Source organism: Ambystoma mexicanum, chromosome 1p (assembly GCF_040938575.1).
Source record: "Ambystoma mexicanum isolate Mex_15411 chromosome 1p, UKY_AmexF1_1, whole genome shotgun sequence".
NCBI lineage: Eukaryota > Metazoa > Chordata > Amphibia > Caudata > Ambystomatidae > Ambystoma > Ambystoma mexicanum.
In genome coordinates this window covers 228999518-229016753 of record NC_090921.1, presented here as the reverse complement: position 1 = coordinate 229016753, position 17236 = coordinate 228999518, and the positions used below count along the sequence as shown (strand labels likewise).

At 42.8% G+C, this 17236-nt stretch overlaps 1 protein-coding gene across 2 annotated transcripts in view; it reads right to left on the bottom strand.

The window, feature by feature from the left end:
* Positions 1-8380: 8380 nt before the first annotated feature.
* The window catches only part of LOC138568318 (lysophosphatidic acid receptor 6-like), a 163054-nt gene continuing 154198 nt past the window's right edge, over positions 8381-17236 (bottom strand). For both annotated transcript variants that reach the window (XM_069646435.1, XM_069646436.1), the window contains exon 2: positions 8381-14200. In XM_069646435.1, coding sequence (XP_069502536.1) covers positions 13221-14162 — 942 coding nt within the window. In that variant the 5' untranslated portion in view covers positions 14163-14200 and the 3' untranslated portion in view covers positions 8381-13220. The remainder of the gene's footprint in view (positions 14201-17236) is intronic.

Genomic DNA, 17236 nt, shown 5'->3' with positions numbered 1-17236 from the left:
CGTGTAAAACTTCCCGCGCACCCCTGAAATACACGCGCCCAGGCTATTCGCGTGTGGAACTTCCCGCGCACCCCTGAAATACACGCGCCCAGGCTATTCACGTGTGGAACTTCCCGCGCACCCCTGAAATACACGCGCCCAGGCTATTCGCATGTGGAACTTCCCGCGCACCCCTGAAATACACGCGCCCAGGCTATTCGCGTGTGGAACTTCCCGCGCACCCCTGAAATACACGCACCCAGGCTATTCGCGTGTGGAACTTCCCGCGCACCCCTGAAATACACGCGCCCAGGCTATTCGCGTGTGGAACTTCCCGCGCACCCCTGAAATACACGCGCCCAGGCTATTCGCGTGTGGAACTTCCCGCGCACCCCTGAAATACACGCGCCCAGGCTATTCGCGTGTGGAACTTCCCGCGCACCCCTGAAATACACGCGCCCAGGCTATTCGCGTGTGGAACTTCCCGCGCACCCCTGAAATACACGCGCCCAGGCTATTCGCGTGTGGAACTTCCCGCGCACCCCTGAAATACACGCGCCCAGGCTATTCGCGTGTGGAACTTTCCGCGCACCCCTGAAATACACACGCCCAGGCTATTCGCGTGTGGAACTTCCCGCGCACCCCTGAAATACACGCGCCCAGGCTATTCGCGTGTGGAACTTCTCACGCACCCCTGGAATACACGTAGCCCGCTCCCCCAGGCCCGATCGCGTGAGGAACTTCACGCGAACCCCTGTAATACACGTAGCCTGCTCCCCCAGGCCCGATCGCGTGTGAAACTTCATGCGAACCCCTGAAATACACGTAGCACGCTCCCCCAGGCCCGATCGCGTGAGGAACTTCACGCGAACCCCTGTAATACACGTAGCCCGCTCCCCCAGGCCCGATCGCGTGTGAAACTTCACGCGAACCCCTGAAATACACGTAGCACGCACCCCCAGGCCCGATCGCGTGAGAAACTTCACGCGAACCCCTGAAATACACGTAGCCCGCTCCCCCAGGCCCGATCGCGTGAATAACTTCACGCGTACCCCTGTGATGCGCGTACCCTGCTGAAATCGCGTGTGAGACTTCCCGCGCACCCCGGCATACACGCACACGTATTTTTTTTTCAGCGGGTGTCCGTGTTTGTGGGTACCCCTTTGCACGTCATTTTTCCTGGAGGGCCACAGTATGGGACATTCATCATGGCAGTATATGGGTGCTATTTGTTGGTGCACCTTTTGGCGCACATTTCTTACAGCCGCAGAGACGCTACCGCCTGCTTTCTTGTGGCAGTCGTGTTTGTGCCTGTGCGCTGGTTTGAGCGTGCGCTTTTTTCCCCTATTCTATTCCATGAATACGTGTTGTAGGCGAGCGTGTGGGCGTTTCGCGCACTTGTGCCCTGTACTTCCCCCGTGACGCCCACGTTTTGGCAAGTTGTTCCCCATTCCGAGTGTTACGCCCGTGTTCCGCCTACTTTTGTTGTGTGCGCCGCGCTATGTGCGAATTTCGCTGTGGCTTGTGCGATTTTCGCTGTGACCTGGCGCACGCTGTTAGATGGCCTGTGCGCCAACGTGCGCCGCGCACTTTTTTATCGCACATCCATGGGTTTTCTCGCACACGGCCTTCCATGAATCGACGTGCGCTGCTTTTCGTGCGATTTTCGCACTTGCACTGCGATTTTCGCTATTCCACTGCGATTCGCACGTTTTTGCCCACTTGCGCCGCGCTAATTATTCCATGAATCGGCCTGTCAGTCTGCTCAGCAACCAGCTCTTCTGCCTCCTTCATCCGTCAGTGCCAGAAGAGGAATGCCTCTCTACTCTGCCTCAAAATCCTTTTTTATGGAACCCCTTGTTAATCACGAGCACCTCCCTTTGTCCAGTTCATCCCACTAAAAAAATCAGGTGATTTGCAGTTCTCTTGCGCTTCCTGCTCCAAGACAAAGTCATGTCTTTAGTAGAATGGATCTTCAAATTTTTCATCTTATCACACAGCGCAGATTCAACCTGTACATTTAAAGTTAATTTTCCCATTTCCAGAGCATTATGCATTCTCATCAGTCTGCATTCAGTTTATTTCATTATGGACTCATTTGCACTAAATCTTATTATGGGAATCTGTTACATGCTAAATGGGGTTGGGTTAACTAGTCAGCGACCAAGGTCATAAAGAGTTTGTGTTCTCTAATAACACCCTCTTAGTGAATCGATCTACGACGTGTAGGGTGGGGACAGATTGGGGTAAAAGGAGATGGCCCCCGGTGAACGGGCCAAACATGTGGAAAAGGTTTCTCATCAGGGATTGCAAGTGGAGAGTTGGGCGAAGGTCATGGTGTATAAGGCAACAGACACAAACAGCCTTCACCCCTCTAATAAAAAGAGGGTTGGCTGTGAATCTAGATTGAAAGATAGGGACTTCAATGCCTTTATGCTTCACTTGAGTAACGTGGCAGGAGCGTTGGAGCTCGCTTTGGTGACTCTAGCAAAAATGCAGGATAATGTTGGAATAGAATTAAAACAGCAAGGATGTTCTCTAACAATGATGGATACAAAATTAAACTTCATTGAAGGCTTTATTTGTGTGCGGAATCAGATTGTTGGGCAACTTAAATGCTCAGACAACAAAAGATGTTCGGGAAGCTGGAGTATTGGAGAGTGTCGATCTTGAGGTGGAAGAACTAGGCTCTATGGTTGAGGTTTCACAGACAGGGTGCAAGAGGAAGAGGAGTTTTGGGGGGGCAACAGACCCGGTCTCCTCTGTCCCCTGGCAGCATTTGTGTCACTGGGGCCCTTTTTTAAACGAAAATCGGGAGCTGCGTGATAACAAAATAATAGGGGAGGCCTGTCCACTCCTCTACCCCTGAAGTCACCTAAGGAACAGCAATTGAGGGTGGTTACGGGATTGAGTAAAACAAATCTATGTACTAGAGACAAAGGAGGAGGGGAATGGATGAAGAAACTGAAAGATATTTTGAGGAGCCCCAGCATCTTGTAGATGTAGAAGAAAGGTAAATTAAAGATGATGATGGTGAGTGTATTGAGGTTGAGAGTAGTGGGGGGGCCTGGCTTGAATGAAAATTGGTTGAACCACAGGTACATCCAGGGGGAAAGAGCAGAAGTAGCATAGGGACTCTATTACTGTCCAACGAAATGATCAGGCTAATCAATCTAGACAGGTGGCTGGTGCCCTAAAACCACAGGTGGAAGTATTTATGACTCTAGAGGAAAAGAGGAAGGCTGTTTGTAAAGAACAGGGAGTTTTGGGAGAGATGAGACTGAGTGGGGAAAATGATGGGGTCCCTGGGGCCTTTAAACTAATATTACAGAAGCTGCCATTAGACCGAGATAGAGTCATTCTAAATAGAGTATCGGTTATGCACATTCTAAGAAGAGCATCAACTCTGGAAAATCTGTCATCCCAGGACATAGAATGCATTGAATTTTGGAATGGATACAATCTGGACAAAGTTATATTGTATTTTAGATCCCATATGGTTGGTAATCAGGTCTTGGCAGCAGCCGATGAAATTAGGTCCTGGGGTTTTGACATATACACCCATGAGACAGCGAGGGGGGTGATCGAGAGATGTCTGCTTCACAGAAGGTATTGCAACAAGAAACAAAGTTGAAAGTACCTCAAGTAGTGTGATTGGAAAGGTCAGGTGGTATGGCACAGTTATTTACAATTCAGTGCTTTCATGGTGAAAATACAAAATGTCAAGTGATTATGGATGTTTCAGGTGATATAGGGAGAAGAGAATATCTGGAATTGGTTGGCATCGAATCTGAATAAGAGGCCTACCCACTAGCAATAAGCCTTGTCCAGCTTCATATAACTGTACAGGGGGTAGTTCAAGTGAAGTGAAAGAAGTTTGTTTACTCTCTTGGAACAGTAGGGGTTTTGCTCACTTATTTGAGAATCACAGTGTGAATTTGATAGAGGTGGACTTGTTCTGCCCCCAAGAAACATGGCTTAGGTTTACACCATAGGTGGACGGTTATACTGTGCTGTTGTCAGCTGGGTTATTGGTAGGGGTTGTCAATGTAATTTGGGGTAAATCATTGGTATTCGCAAATCCTAATTCATTTTGGTAAGCCATAGAACTCCATTGGAATCACATTTATTTTTCGGTCAAAAATCTCTCATTGTTGTTAAATCTATACTGGAGCCCATTGACGATCACTCAAGATGCCTTCTTAGAATCAACTGAGGAGATCCTGTTTAGTTGACAATTCCGTGGTTTGGACCTTTCAATAATAGAATGTGGTGACCTTAACTATAGATGCTTAACGGGCGAATGACAAAAAAAGTATGCCCGCAGACAAAGCCTCATTGAACAGAGGGAAAAATGGTCATCACTCATGGAGATCTAGGGTTTGTGTTTATTGAATGGTAACCTGAAGGGGGATGAGTGTGCAAACTACATGTGGTCAAGGGCGTGGCGAAAAAAAGTATCTTAGACTACTGTTTCCATGAATGCTCAAGAGTTGAGGATTGAAAAAACGCAAGCGATCATCTCCCCCTAAGAGTAAGTTGCCGTATGAAAGTAAGAAATTTGGTTCAGAAGAGATACTGTTTGCCTCTGGGGGTAAACTCTGGGGTGAACAGCGTCACATGAAATGAGCCTAACATACGTTCATTTACCCAAATATTTCTGTCGACTTTCCAAGGGTGTGTAATAGGAGGTAAATCACACTATGGGGATTATCAATTAATGTTGGATGACATTTACGAGTAACTACACACAGGCTTCAAGTCCAGAGTTATTCACAGCCATCTCTACGACAAGGAAATAATGCAAAAGAAAAGGGAGCTGCATAGGGTGGGAAGATCTTTTAAGCCCGAAGAAGGGTTGTTGAGAAGCCGCGCCAAGAAAGCCTATGAAAACTGGCTAGTGCATCATAAACATCATTTACTCTTGGCAGACGCCCAAAATATGCTCCTAATATTAGCTGGGAAGAACTCAAGGGCCTTTTGGAATATTGTCAAATCTAATGAAAGTGTGTAGTCTAGCCTACAAATCAACCCGATTGCAGAAGAGTGTTGGTTAGACCATTTTAAGTTGATTTATTCATCAGGGAATGAGGTTCCCCACGTGCTGGAAGAGATTGTCGATGCCAGCTGTTCCTTGGAGTGGGACATCGACAATCGGATGTACCTTATTATTAAAAGCAAAAATTCAAGAGCTCTGGGCCCGGATGGTCTCGCCAATATTGTATTAAAAGAGAACCGTTTTACTTGGGTGCAGTTCCTTGGTGAAATTTCCTTAAGGAGGTTAGAGGAAAACTATTTCCACGTTCTTGGGTAACCTCAATTACAAAAAGGGCCTCCGTACTATGCCTGGAAAATATAGGCCTATATCGTTATTGGACTTTCCTTCAAAGATATTTGCAGGCATTGTGTTAAGGGAGTTAGGCAGCTGGGCCAAGAAAGGTAAGAGGTTGGATGTTTATCAACTGGTTTTAATAAAGGAGTGGGTACAGAAGTCAATGGGTTAATTTTTGGTCTCCTAAAAAAGGAAGCTTTGGAGTGATCGAAACCACTCTATCTCGCCTTCAATCTATCCATGGACTTTGATAGCATCCCTAGAAACCAGCTATGGGCCACGTTAGATGCCTCGGGCTGACCTCCAGCCTTATTGGCCATTCTGGTTGGTATGCACTCCAATAAATCTTTACGTGTAAGACTTGACAGGTAAGGACGCCTGTCTGCTGCAGTAAAAACAGATAGGGGACTAAAACAAGGTTGCATATTGGCCCCTCTCCTTTTTAAGCTTTTTATTTGAGATATAGGGGAGGCTTTTTGTGACACACAATGCTTTCCACCAAAGGCAGATAAGTGACATGTTAATTACTCACTGTATGCGGACGATATGGCCCTAATGGATTGCACCCTTATAGGGCTGTGACGCCAGTTGGTAGCCTTAGAGTCATACACTAAGAAACAAGCTATTGATAAACATTTCAAAAACTAAGGTTCTTGCCTTAGGACCTCCGAGGGAGCAGCCACAAGTAACATTTAGCTGGACACTGAACAATAATTCTGTTGAGCAAGTGGAGACTTTTATGTATTTAGGTTTCTATTTGTTCAGGAACAACAATGTGGAAGAATTGTTCAGGCAGAAAAAGGAACGGCTGCAAGTGCTGGTGGCCCAGGCAGCCTTGGTGAATACAAAAATGTGGCTATTTTTCTTGTGTCCCGGTTAGGGAATTCTATTGCAAAAAGGTGATCCCAGGTTTAACCTAGGGGGCGGAAACATTGCTATTCAGACTAACTGGTTATTGGAAAATGTTTGAAGGCTTCTTTTGGAGGAACCTTTTAAAACTGCCTCAGGGAGTGCCTGCGCCTGTTATAAGGTACACGCGTGGGCTGCTCTCCTTGGAATCAATGGTAGTTTGGGAAAATGTAAATCTTATGAGAAAGATCTTGAATGCAGAAAAGTGTACGATTTGGTGGTTATTAAAGGACATCATGCAAAGCCGGATTACATTTTCCAATGAACAGATGGCATGAGGAATGTACTGGTCAGTTGCTTCAAAACGATGTGAGTACAGAGTAATAAGACTCTCTGGTTAAGGCAAAACAAAAGATGTGGGAAAATGAATGGATCTGTGCTATCTGTTCTCTGGTTTATTGCTGGGCATGAGACCTTATGGGGTTCTGCCTACGTATCTGCAATGTTTTCCGGGCCAATTTTGGAGGGGTCAATGTTTGTGCATGTGATTGAATTTATTCCCGACAAACAAAGTGTTTAGCGCAAGAAGTGGGGTGGAACAAAGATTGAGATCTTGTACGCTTTGTCAGGGGGCAGAGGTGGTGGAAACAATCTACCATGTACTGTAGGAATATTTACAATATACTACATCAACAAAATATATCAGATTACCTTAATCTACTTCAATCCCACGATAAGGACACATCTCCTGCCTGCTCCCTTCATGACTCAGCATCTCCCTGTTTTTCCTTTCATGAGGTTCCCGAAAGTGTAGTTCAGGAAGTAATACTTAAGCTGAAACCTACATCATGCCAAGGGACTAGTTTCCCTGCATCGCTTTTTCAAGAATTCCAGAATTCCCTAATACCCTGGGTAACTACTCTTGTTAATTGGTCATTTGCCAAAGCTTTCATCCCAGATAACATTGAGGAGGCATGGATCACCCCTCTATTGAAAAAAGCGATCCTTGATGCTGAAGATCCTGGAAATTTCCGGCCAATCACTAACATCCCTTTTTTATTGAAGATTTTAGATAAGCTAGGCCTTCGACGCACCCATGTTACTGATGCTCGTAGAAGACTACACTGGTTGCCTGTCTATCAAAGAATCAGATTTAAAGGCATCATGTTAGTCCATAGCTGTCTGACAGGCAATGCTCAAGATTACCTGTCAACCAGGCTCTCTAGAGTTCCCTTTTGGCAAACTCTTCGTTTCTAGAAAGACATTCTTCAACAGCAACCACGAGTTCTATTGAAGAGGACTGGTGGCTCAGGCTTTCATGTCTGGGCCACGGATCTTTGGAATCAGCTTCCCTCTGCTCTTAAGGGCTGTGAGTCAACTGCCCAGTTAAAAAAACAACTTAAAACATATCTTTTTGACCTGGGCTATGCTCTTTTCGCACCCCGATTGATCCAGATTCCCCTTCTGATTATTGCTTTTTGTTCTTTGTTGTAATTGTCTTGTGAGCGCCTCGAGGCCTATGGGCGTTTGGCACAATATAAGAATCTGATAGATAGATTGGAATGTCCGAACTTTACCCCAAAGTATGAATTGCATTTTGCACATCTGGTTAAGAATTGTAATATACTTGATGTGGGTTTTGTGTGGTAAATTATTTTTATAGAGAAAGCAAATAAATGGAGGATAGCGACAGTGCAATTTTTAAAATTTCCATCTGTGTCTGGGAACAAGAATAAGAACTAGACGGTTGTTTGGGAATATCGGTGGAAATGAAAAGTAAGGTGGAATTATGTAGAGAGTGAATTGGGAGTTGAAACAACATTCTATCCTTTCTTGCCTTTATTCTTCTCTGCCTTGTTCTCTTTCGCTCCTCTCCTTTTGCCCTTTTAAAATAAGGTTTAATTGAATGTTTTAGGCTTTTGGGGGTTTATTAAGGTTTTAAGAATGAAGTATTGTATTGGTATGTGTATGAAATTGTAACATTTTAAAATGGTATTTGTAATGCAATGAAATGTAAGTGAAGGTTTCTAAATGAACCGTAACACTAAATAAATAATAAAAAAATATGTTCCACTATTTGTGGTACATACTAAAAACTGGAAGTATTATTTTTCACTGTGGTCACTCTACAGATAGTGGACACTACATAACATATATAAGGCACATTATGTCTTGAATGTAATTAAGGCATGACCATAAAGGCAAGACTCCCCAGGAATGTAAAAGTTGGATACTTTCTTTTATTTTAAAAGGCAACAACAAGCTACATTTCACGTAGTTACTTTACAACATAAAGACAGTTCTTTGGCTTCGAAAGTGCTTGTCCCTTAAGTGTAAAAATAACCTGTTACTGTACTTTTACATACTTCCTCAGTCTCTGGTGTCTTGCAGTATGATACCTAGAGCAATCTTGAATAAGTACATACATGAATTAACATGTTTAATTAAAGAGCCTTTCAATGGTTAATTTTCCCAAATTCTTGTACGTGCGCAATCTGCTCAATTGGGAATTTGGCAATTTTACTTTTGTGTTTTTTAATATAACTTCTTTCTAAAGGTTCTTATTTTATTTGGAGATATGGTATGGCTGTTATGTGTAATGTAGAGGCTATCAAATTATACAATTGAAAATTATACAATTAAATGTACACGTTTAATGCATGATATCTTTGAAATAAAACAAAAAATGGTCTTACTACATTCTCATTGTACACAAATATTCAGCAAAACCTCATATTGCTATACATAATGTCAGAACACACTGTATGTTAGTTTAAGTCAGGTAAAATCGAAAGGTTTTACAAGGTCACCAAATTAATTGGTAACACTTAAAAAAAAGATGGAAATTAATTTTAAAAGATTTTCACTTAAGAGCTCAAGTTAAACCAACAAAAACGTTAGTCTCAAATATTATAAGTACATATGTCAATGTTGAAACATAATGTGCTCTTTACACAAATGAAACAATTTTTGCCTCAAAATCAAATATCATGGCAAATTTAACTCACCCAGAAACATGAAACATTACATAAAAACACTAACACTTGTAGCATAAGCTACTTTTATAGAAGTTGCAGCATTGTCAAAGTAAATAAAATGTAAGCATGAAAATGAATGTATAAAAATACCTATCAAATAGTCACAGAAGTCAATATAGCTAAATATAAAATCCAAGACCATTTCATCATAAACATATATAAGCATACAATTCAAATATATGTAAGTACTGTAAAACAAACACAAAAATAAACCATACTTTACAGTACATATTTGGAAACCTAGGGATAAATACACAATTACAATATGTACTATGTACATATACTACACTGATCCTAATAACTCTTACTCTGCATAAAAAAACTCCAAACTTGTAATAGGTGTGGTAACCATCACATTATTAAAATAAAATAAACCATAAATACCAACAGAAAACTCAGTAGTATAGTTAAACGTTAAGCACCTGTTCCAAGGGCTGGAAGAGGTGTTAATGGCCCTGGGATACTAACACCGATTCCAGTCCTTGGAATGGGGGCTTAACGATATTAGCACCCATCCCATGGGCTTGGTTGGGGCTAACTGGAAAGTATTTTCTTCCTCACGCCATCCTGTTCATGGAAATAAAATACTATACAAACATGGCCGCCATTGAGTAGGAAGACAGGGCTCCCTACAGAGCCTCCTTCCATTTCCATTGTGGCCAAATGGAGCGGGGACAGAAGCTGCGGGAGCTGCGCTGGCCGTATCCGCCGCAGCAGCAATCAGGTAAGGGGAAAGATGGCAGGCGGGGGAACTGGCCATCAGGTGGCTTGGAACGTGGGCTTTGATTAACAGTTTCAGTCTGTGTTCCGTGCCTCCTGATGGGCTAGTGCCCCCAAGGGTGCTAATAAACATTACAACCCTACATCACATATAATGTATTATAGCATATTATTTCAGTGCAAAAATAAATTCACAAACAAACATGACATCACTTTCACTATAACACATTCCATTGAAAAGAATTGCAATACAAATGCATGGATGAGTTAACGTTACAATGGAGTTTGATTCTGATTCTGAAATAACATATTTATTTATTTGGATCTAGAGTACATTATGTTGTAACCTAACCTAAACATATGCATTTATAGCCAACTTTTTTGCTGGTCTAAACTTTCTAATTTTATTTTTCAACTAATATAAATATATATTTATATATATATATCATTACTAGGAAAGATCAGGATGAATACAGCAATACAGCAAAGCACTCATCAGATAGTGAGAGCAGGAGTGTGGCAATGCTATTTAAGCTTTAAGAAGTATAATTAATGCTCTTTTGCACCTACTTTCAAAAGTAACAGGTAATACATGACAAGATGGGGTAATGGATTTGCTATGGGCTCTGAAAAGCAAAGATTTGTTTTAAAAGGGGTGAAGAATATGCCTCTCTCCATCTGGGTGCACGGCTCGCTCTCATTCCCCGCACCCAGAACCAAGTAATGATGAGATGTACACATACGGTGGCAATCTGAACTCCAGGCTGGCCCTTCTGTTCTTCCTATAGATACTGTGACTTCCAATAAACCCCCTCACTCTGAGTACTCCAATGCATGAACACTGTACGCGTCTCCCTCAAGAGACTGTCCCCCATACTCTCTACACCTCCTGCTCTCCTACTGAGCTAATTCTGGGCAATGAAATGCTATTCTCTGTGATGCAACTTTCTTTCTCACTGACCACTTTGACTCCCATAACCCCAAACTCTGTGATGGCTGTCTTCCTGGTTCCCTCTTTTCACATTGTCACTTTGGTTGCTCTCCTTACTCACTTCTCTATCTTATCCTACTCTCCCTGACTAGCAACTAAAGTGAATGTCTGATGATCAGCAATGGTACACGATAGTCCCTAGTGCCTTCCTCTGACTGGTCACCCACCTCCTTCGAACACTACTCTGTTTAGTTTCTTGGTATCATTCCCTGATTATCCTATTCACCTACTGCCCAACCGGCACTATCAATCTCTTCTTTGACAGTTTCAGTCTCCTACTTGAAACCCTCCTGGCCGATCTCCTTATTTATTCCTTATCTATTCTTTTGAATCTTCTGTTCCCTCTCTTGATGTGGCCCTCTCGAACCACTCACTCACCCACTTCACCATCTCTGCTCCCACTACTCTCATTACCCTGCCTATTTCTGTCACCAAAATAAAATTCAAGCACGACTCTATGATCACCTATCTTAACCATGTGAAGACCTCACTCTAAGCTGTCTCCATTTCTTCTGCTTGATCCTTCTACCAAACTCGTCTTTGTGGCGGTCAAAACTGTACTCGCTTCCTGCGTTGACAATCAATACCAAGCATGATCTTTCACCATTCCCCGCCTCTGCCCTCTAACATAGATCTCCCCAGACATTCACCAGCTGAAGACAACTGGACACCGCCATCTTCTGTACAGGCACAATTGCTCACCTGATCTATGGACTTCATCATCCAAATCTCACAACCATGGTGTTCTGTGATAGCAAACTTAAACCAAACCAAACCACTTTATCACTGTCCGTGCACTGATCAACCTATTAAAGAGCAGGACAGTTGACTTGCACCTCAACCACAACTCTGCCAAAACTCTAATGCCCAGCCTTACACTCAGTAAAATAGATTTTTGCTCTTGCCTACTCATGTGCCTCCCCTGTGCCCCTTCTCTTTGGCTCTCTCAGTAAAACCTCCAACTTTGCTACACATACCATCTACATATACCAGTCATCATGTCATGTTGCTTCCTATCCCAAATTTCTCACATGTTCATACTTTTTCTCCTTGTATTTATATAAATCTGCTATGTGGCTGAATCCATCTCCTACTCTCCAACTTGGTCTCTCTGTTCTTAAAGCCTTAACAACCTCTCTGTCCTCTGTGCCCCTTGTGCAGCCCCCCTTTCACTCCTTTTTCTCTACTAGGCCCCACCACTGAATTGTCTTCCCCCCTAGCATCAGTGGTATTATTGAATAGCAGGCTCCAGCTCCACCTGCCAGTGAAGGGGCATCCTCTAACAACCTTCCGTCAAACTCTCTCCCCACCATAATTTGTTAATTACAACTGTAAATATGTAAACATGTATATACTGGCCTGAGGCAAAAATATACACTATGTTTATGTTTGTTTCACTGTTATCAGATGTCCCCTATTTGTGTTTTCATGCTCCACTTCCACAATACTGGATCCTCCCCCAACATGCTCACAGTTACTTTGTACAGGTACTGTATTTGATGTATGCTTTCTGTTCTCTGTGCAGCGTGTCCGGTTGAAGTGCCTACCCAACCAACCAAATACATACAAAAAATGAAATGTATGCACCGCTGTCTGGAATGTCAGGACATCAGTTCTATGTCGAGGTTTGTAGGGAGTGCGTTTTCCAGAGTGAAGATCTTTGGGTGTGCAAGATTTTGGCCTCAAGATGCTTCTGTTTGCTCAGGAAGTCTGACCATAGGTGTCTAGTTAGCTGGTAAAGAGCAAAGACTCTGGCAAGCAAAGGAGGGATGTGATCTGGTAGAATTATCATAGAAGGTCAGGTCTCTGTAAACAATATTAATCTTTTTTCAAATAGACTGTAACAGATGTATTTGTAGAGTGCATGTTGTCTTCCTGTTGACAAGTGCAATTATGCTTATACTTGTTACACATGTGAGCTGGAAGTGAAATTCCCATAGTCCACTGTGTGCTGCTCAGGCTTGTAGGTTAATTCTCCGAATAGTCCCTCTCGGCTTTAAAAAAAAGACTCATAGTGGGACTTGACTAGAGAGTGTGAGGGGCACATACTCTCAGTGCAACAAGATCCAGAAATAATTCCCATCCTACAAAATGCTATCTTTCAAAACAGTATAATGGCATCCCTTGGTTTGCAAGTATGAACTTTCATAAGTGGATGACTGAACAATATCCACTGGAAATGTCCTTTATTGCTCCATGTGGACCAACATGATCTTTTCTCACACTCTCTCTATGCATGAGTTCATATCTACCCACAGTTTGACAAGAAATGGTTATCCTGCACTGTGACAGCTGCTATAGGCTCTTCCTGTTAGCAGGCATTCGAGAGTATTTTGGAACGGTTCTGTACATCAACATTGTCGCTGTTGGAGATAAAGACCTTCCGGAGGTTGTCCATGACCACCATCTTCTGGAAAGTCTCTGTTGCAAAGTAGTAAGCCAGCGGGTCCAGGATGGTATTGAAGCAGGCAGCCAGCATTGTGCATCTGTAAGTAAAATCCAGTTTACTGGGCTCCTTCACCATCAAGTAGAGAAGAAGCACGCTGTGATAGGGCAAGAAGCACAGCAAGAAGATGGTCAAGTTGGTGGCGATCATGTTTCGAATTTTGGTGCTATTAACCAGTTTCATTTGGGCAACTACACTCTTCTGGATGGCACGCATGAGTGCCCAAGAGCAGGTTGTCATGATGGCAAGTGGAATGACAAACCCAACAGTCAAAGCCAATGACACAGGGCCATACTGGGTAACGTGTAAAGGTCGGCTGTCAAAACAAGACCCTGTTTCATTGTTATTTTTCACGTTCCCAAGGAAATAAGCTGGAATGCTTGCCCCAATTGTCAAAACCCAAACGCCAAAACAGATGCACTTAGCCTTCTTCCTCAGGGACCTTATTCGCTGATTAATCGGGTAGCAAACAGCCATGCATCTGTCCCAGCTGATACAAGTCAACAAGAAGATGCTACCATACATGTTCACCAATAGGATCACTCCCATCATCTCGCATATCCACTCTGGAAGTTTTGGGATTGTGCTGTAATAATAAATACGCATTGGAAGGGAGAACACAAGAAGGAGGTCAGAGAAGGCCAAGTTCTTCATGTAGGTGGTGGTCAAAGAACGTATGTTGGTGCCCCAGATAAAAATGCAGAGCGCCAATAGATTGAGGACCAAGCCGACGCTGAAGATCATGGAATATAGTCCAACAAAGAGGAATGTTGTTGTTGGGCCATGCGAGGCATTGTTGTTTGTCATCTTCAGTGTCAGGCGAAAGGTATAACAAATTACCTTTGCTAAGGAAAGAAAAGTAGACAGACATTAATTGGTTTATCAATCATTTAACTCTACAAAGACATGTGGCTCAGATTTCGCATTGAAAAGGAACAGTATCATGGATCAAAAGGTGCGGCCACTCAGACTGATGCCAGTTTAGATTTAAATTCTTTATGTCAATTATCTTTTGTTGTCATGTGTTTCTTATTAAAACATTTCATAAGCTTGTTACACAATGTTAGGACTAGGAACATCATGAAACCACCAATGAAAATGTTACTATGTCAAAAGCGTAAATACACTTTTACCTTATTGTCTAAAAATAGGTTTTGCATTTTTTTTTTCAAGCACTCTGGCAGTACCTTTTTTAGTTATTATCCTTCTTTACCCATTGATTAGAGAACTGGTTATTAGTTTTCAGTAATTTATATTTCAATTACTTGGAGCACCTCTGGCTGTCAACGTTTACAATTTTTCAAGCAGGATTTACACTGTTAGGATGAGAAGGCTAGTGAAATCTTCTCCCACTGGTTTGTATGTTTTCAAATGACAAAGCAGTGCCAGTGACTCTTCACTATTTTCGTGAAATTACATTTCCAACCTTCCAACAAACATCAATAAATGATTGGCAAAAGTAAAGTGACCACACTTACTACAGAATCAACCCAAAAAAAGTAATTGATGTAAATATTTTCAAGAATCATATCCTTACACCAATGGCTTTCTGTAGACTTTCAACTGTGTGTATGTTTGTCCCAAAAAACATTTTAAAGTGTAATTTAGATAATGAAGAGTCAGTCACACGTTGAACCTCAATATGGTATCGCACAAGGCTAATGGGGAATAATTGCATTATTTTAATCCATGAATAAATAAATAATAAAAGGTAGCATTTTGCAGAAGGTGGGCATTTTCCTGAACAGGGACTGTGACCAGCATAAAATCGTTGGATGTGGCAATTTTCCTACTTTTGTTTTTAACGAGGGATGAGATATCTAATGTTGCATCTTTGGATCCTTTCCCCCGATAAGTACATCGGCCGTGTTAACCGTACAGTACCAACAGGCCTCCATAAATCATCTAACCTTGGCAGCCAAATCCTCACGCTTCAGGAACACTCGAATACACGCCAGCCTATCCCAGGAAGACGCAGCGAGTGCAATGTGCGGGTAACTCTTAACAGAATATCTTGACTTTTATACAACAAGTTAGCTAATCACTGCCTATAACCTGACCTCAGGGTCTACTTTTGTTTTACTCGTTCATCTTGAGTAAAATATTTTGCTAGCTTACCTATTGTATTCCTTACTTGAGTATTGTGCCTTAGGCTGCTAACTTATTACCCAAAATGCTTGCCAGAGTTAATACACATGTGAAGTATGTTTACTGTTAATTATTGCTGCTTCACGTTTCAATTTGCTCCCTGAGAGATTTCATCAGTTTTGCCTGCATTGGCCCCACTGTGAAAGTACCTTTCAAACCCTAGTTCGCCTACTACGATATTATTACTTTCAACACAAGCCTTAGACTTGTATTACTGCTTGCCTAGCATGAGGTTTCGGTACAACAATGCTGCCTAGACAATATTCTAAGAATTATTAAGGAATACTAGGCATACAATGTTAGAAGTGGTATTCTTTGACTGGTGCATGCTTACCTTTGCTAGACTAGTCTCCTTAGTATACTTATAGCGCCTACCAAATATGTTGTTAGCAACATTAGCTTGGGTCTAGTATAGACACTGACCCTATACTTGTGTCACTAACGTCATGCAACATGCCTTAAGAAAACTTCATCCCCACAATAAGCATTGACAGGTGCTCATATGCCTTAACCACAGTTGGGTAGGCCACAGTAGGAAATGGAAACCCTAAACCCTAATCCTAATGCAACACTGGCCGCCACCAATACAGGCCAATATCCACCATGTAGCGCTAACCATGTCTACCCCACTAGCTTAAATAAATTCCATAAGGGCTACCAATTTCCTCCCTGCACTTCAGCTTGTCAATACTATAACAAAGTTAAAACAAGAGCCCATACCTAATACCTCTTTCCCATTCACCCCTAATCAATGGATCCTGATATATGCCACCCAGCACACACCTAATCAATCTTGCCCTGTTAACATTAGGAACTCTAGACTAGGATCTCGACTCACATGGGTACAGCTCCTGCAAACTTAACGCACAAAAAGATCAAGAGCAAACGACACTCCTACCAGGTCCAAAAAGCAACTCCACAACACTTTCAAAGTTTGTAGAAGTAATATCCAGAATAACAAGGGGGGGTCCTGGGAGTCCCTCTGCCAGACATTAGTCATGGTTACGAGAGACTTACCCAGAGTCTTTAGCTCACTATCTTTCACAGAGAAGAAATATCCCAAACATATCAGTCTTTATCCTGCCCTGGGGCAGTCCAGCACCGAAATGCTAGGCAATTCTCCTCTGAACAAGAGTACCAACAGAAACCCCATACACGTGTTTCGGTCTGGTTTGACCTCATCAGTAGGGTGGATCTGTGCCTCTCTAAGAATAGTGAGCAAGGGGTCCACGTCTGGATTCTCCTACTAATTTAGGGTGAGACCCAAAGTTACTTGCAATATGCAGATAACAAGGGGGGTCCTTGGAGACTCTCTGCCAGACATGAGTCCTGGTTACAAGAGCCTTACCCAGAGTCTTTAGCTCACTATCTTTCACAGAGAAGAAATATCACAAACATATCAGTCTTTGTCCTGCTCTGGGGCAGTCCAGCACCGAAATGCTAGGCAATTCTCCTCTGAACAAGAGTACCAACAGAAACCCCAGACACGTGTTTCGGTCTGGTTGGACCTCATCAGTAGGGTGGATCTGTGCCTCTCTAAGAATAGTGAGCAAGGGATTCCCCTAGTAACTTAGGGTGAGATCCTTGTTCAGAGGAGAATTGCCTAGCATTTCGGTGCTGGACTGCCTTTTTTTTTTTGGGTGTGAGATAACGAGCCAGCGATACAGAGTCCTGTGATTTCAGGACTACATCCCGATCCACTTTGATCAGCACCGCCCTCTTTACCTCAACCT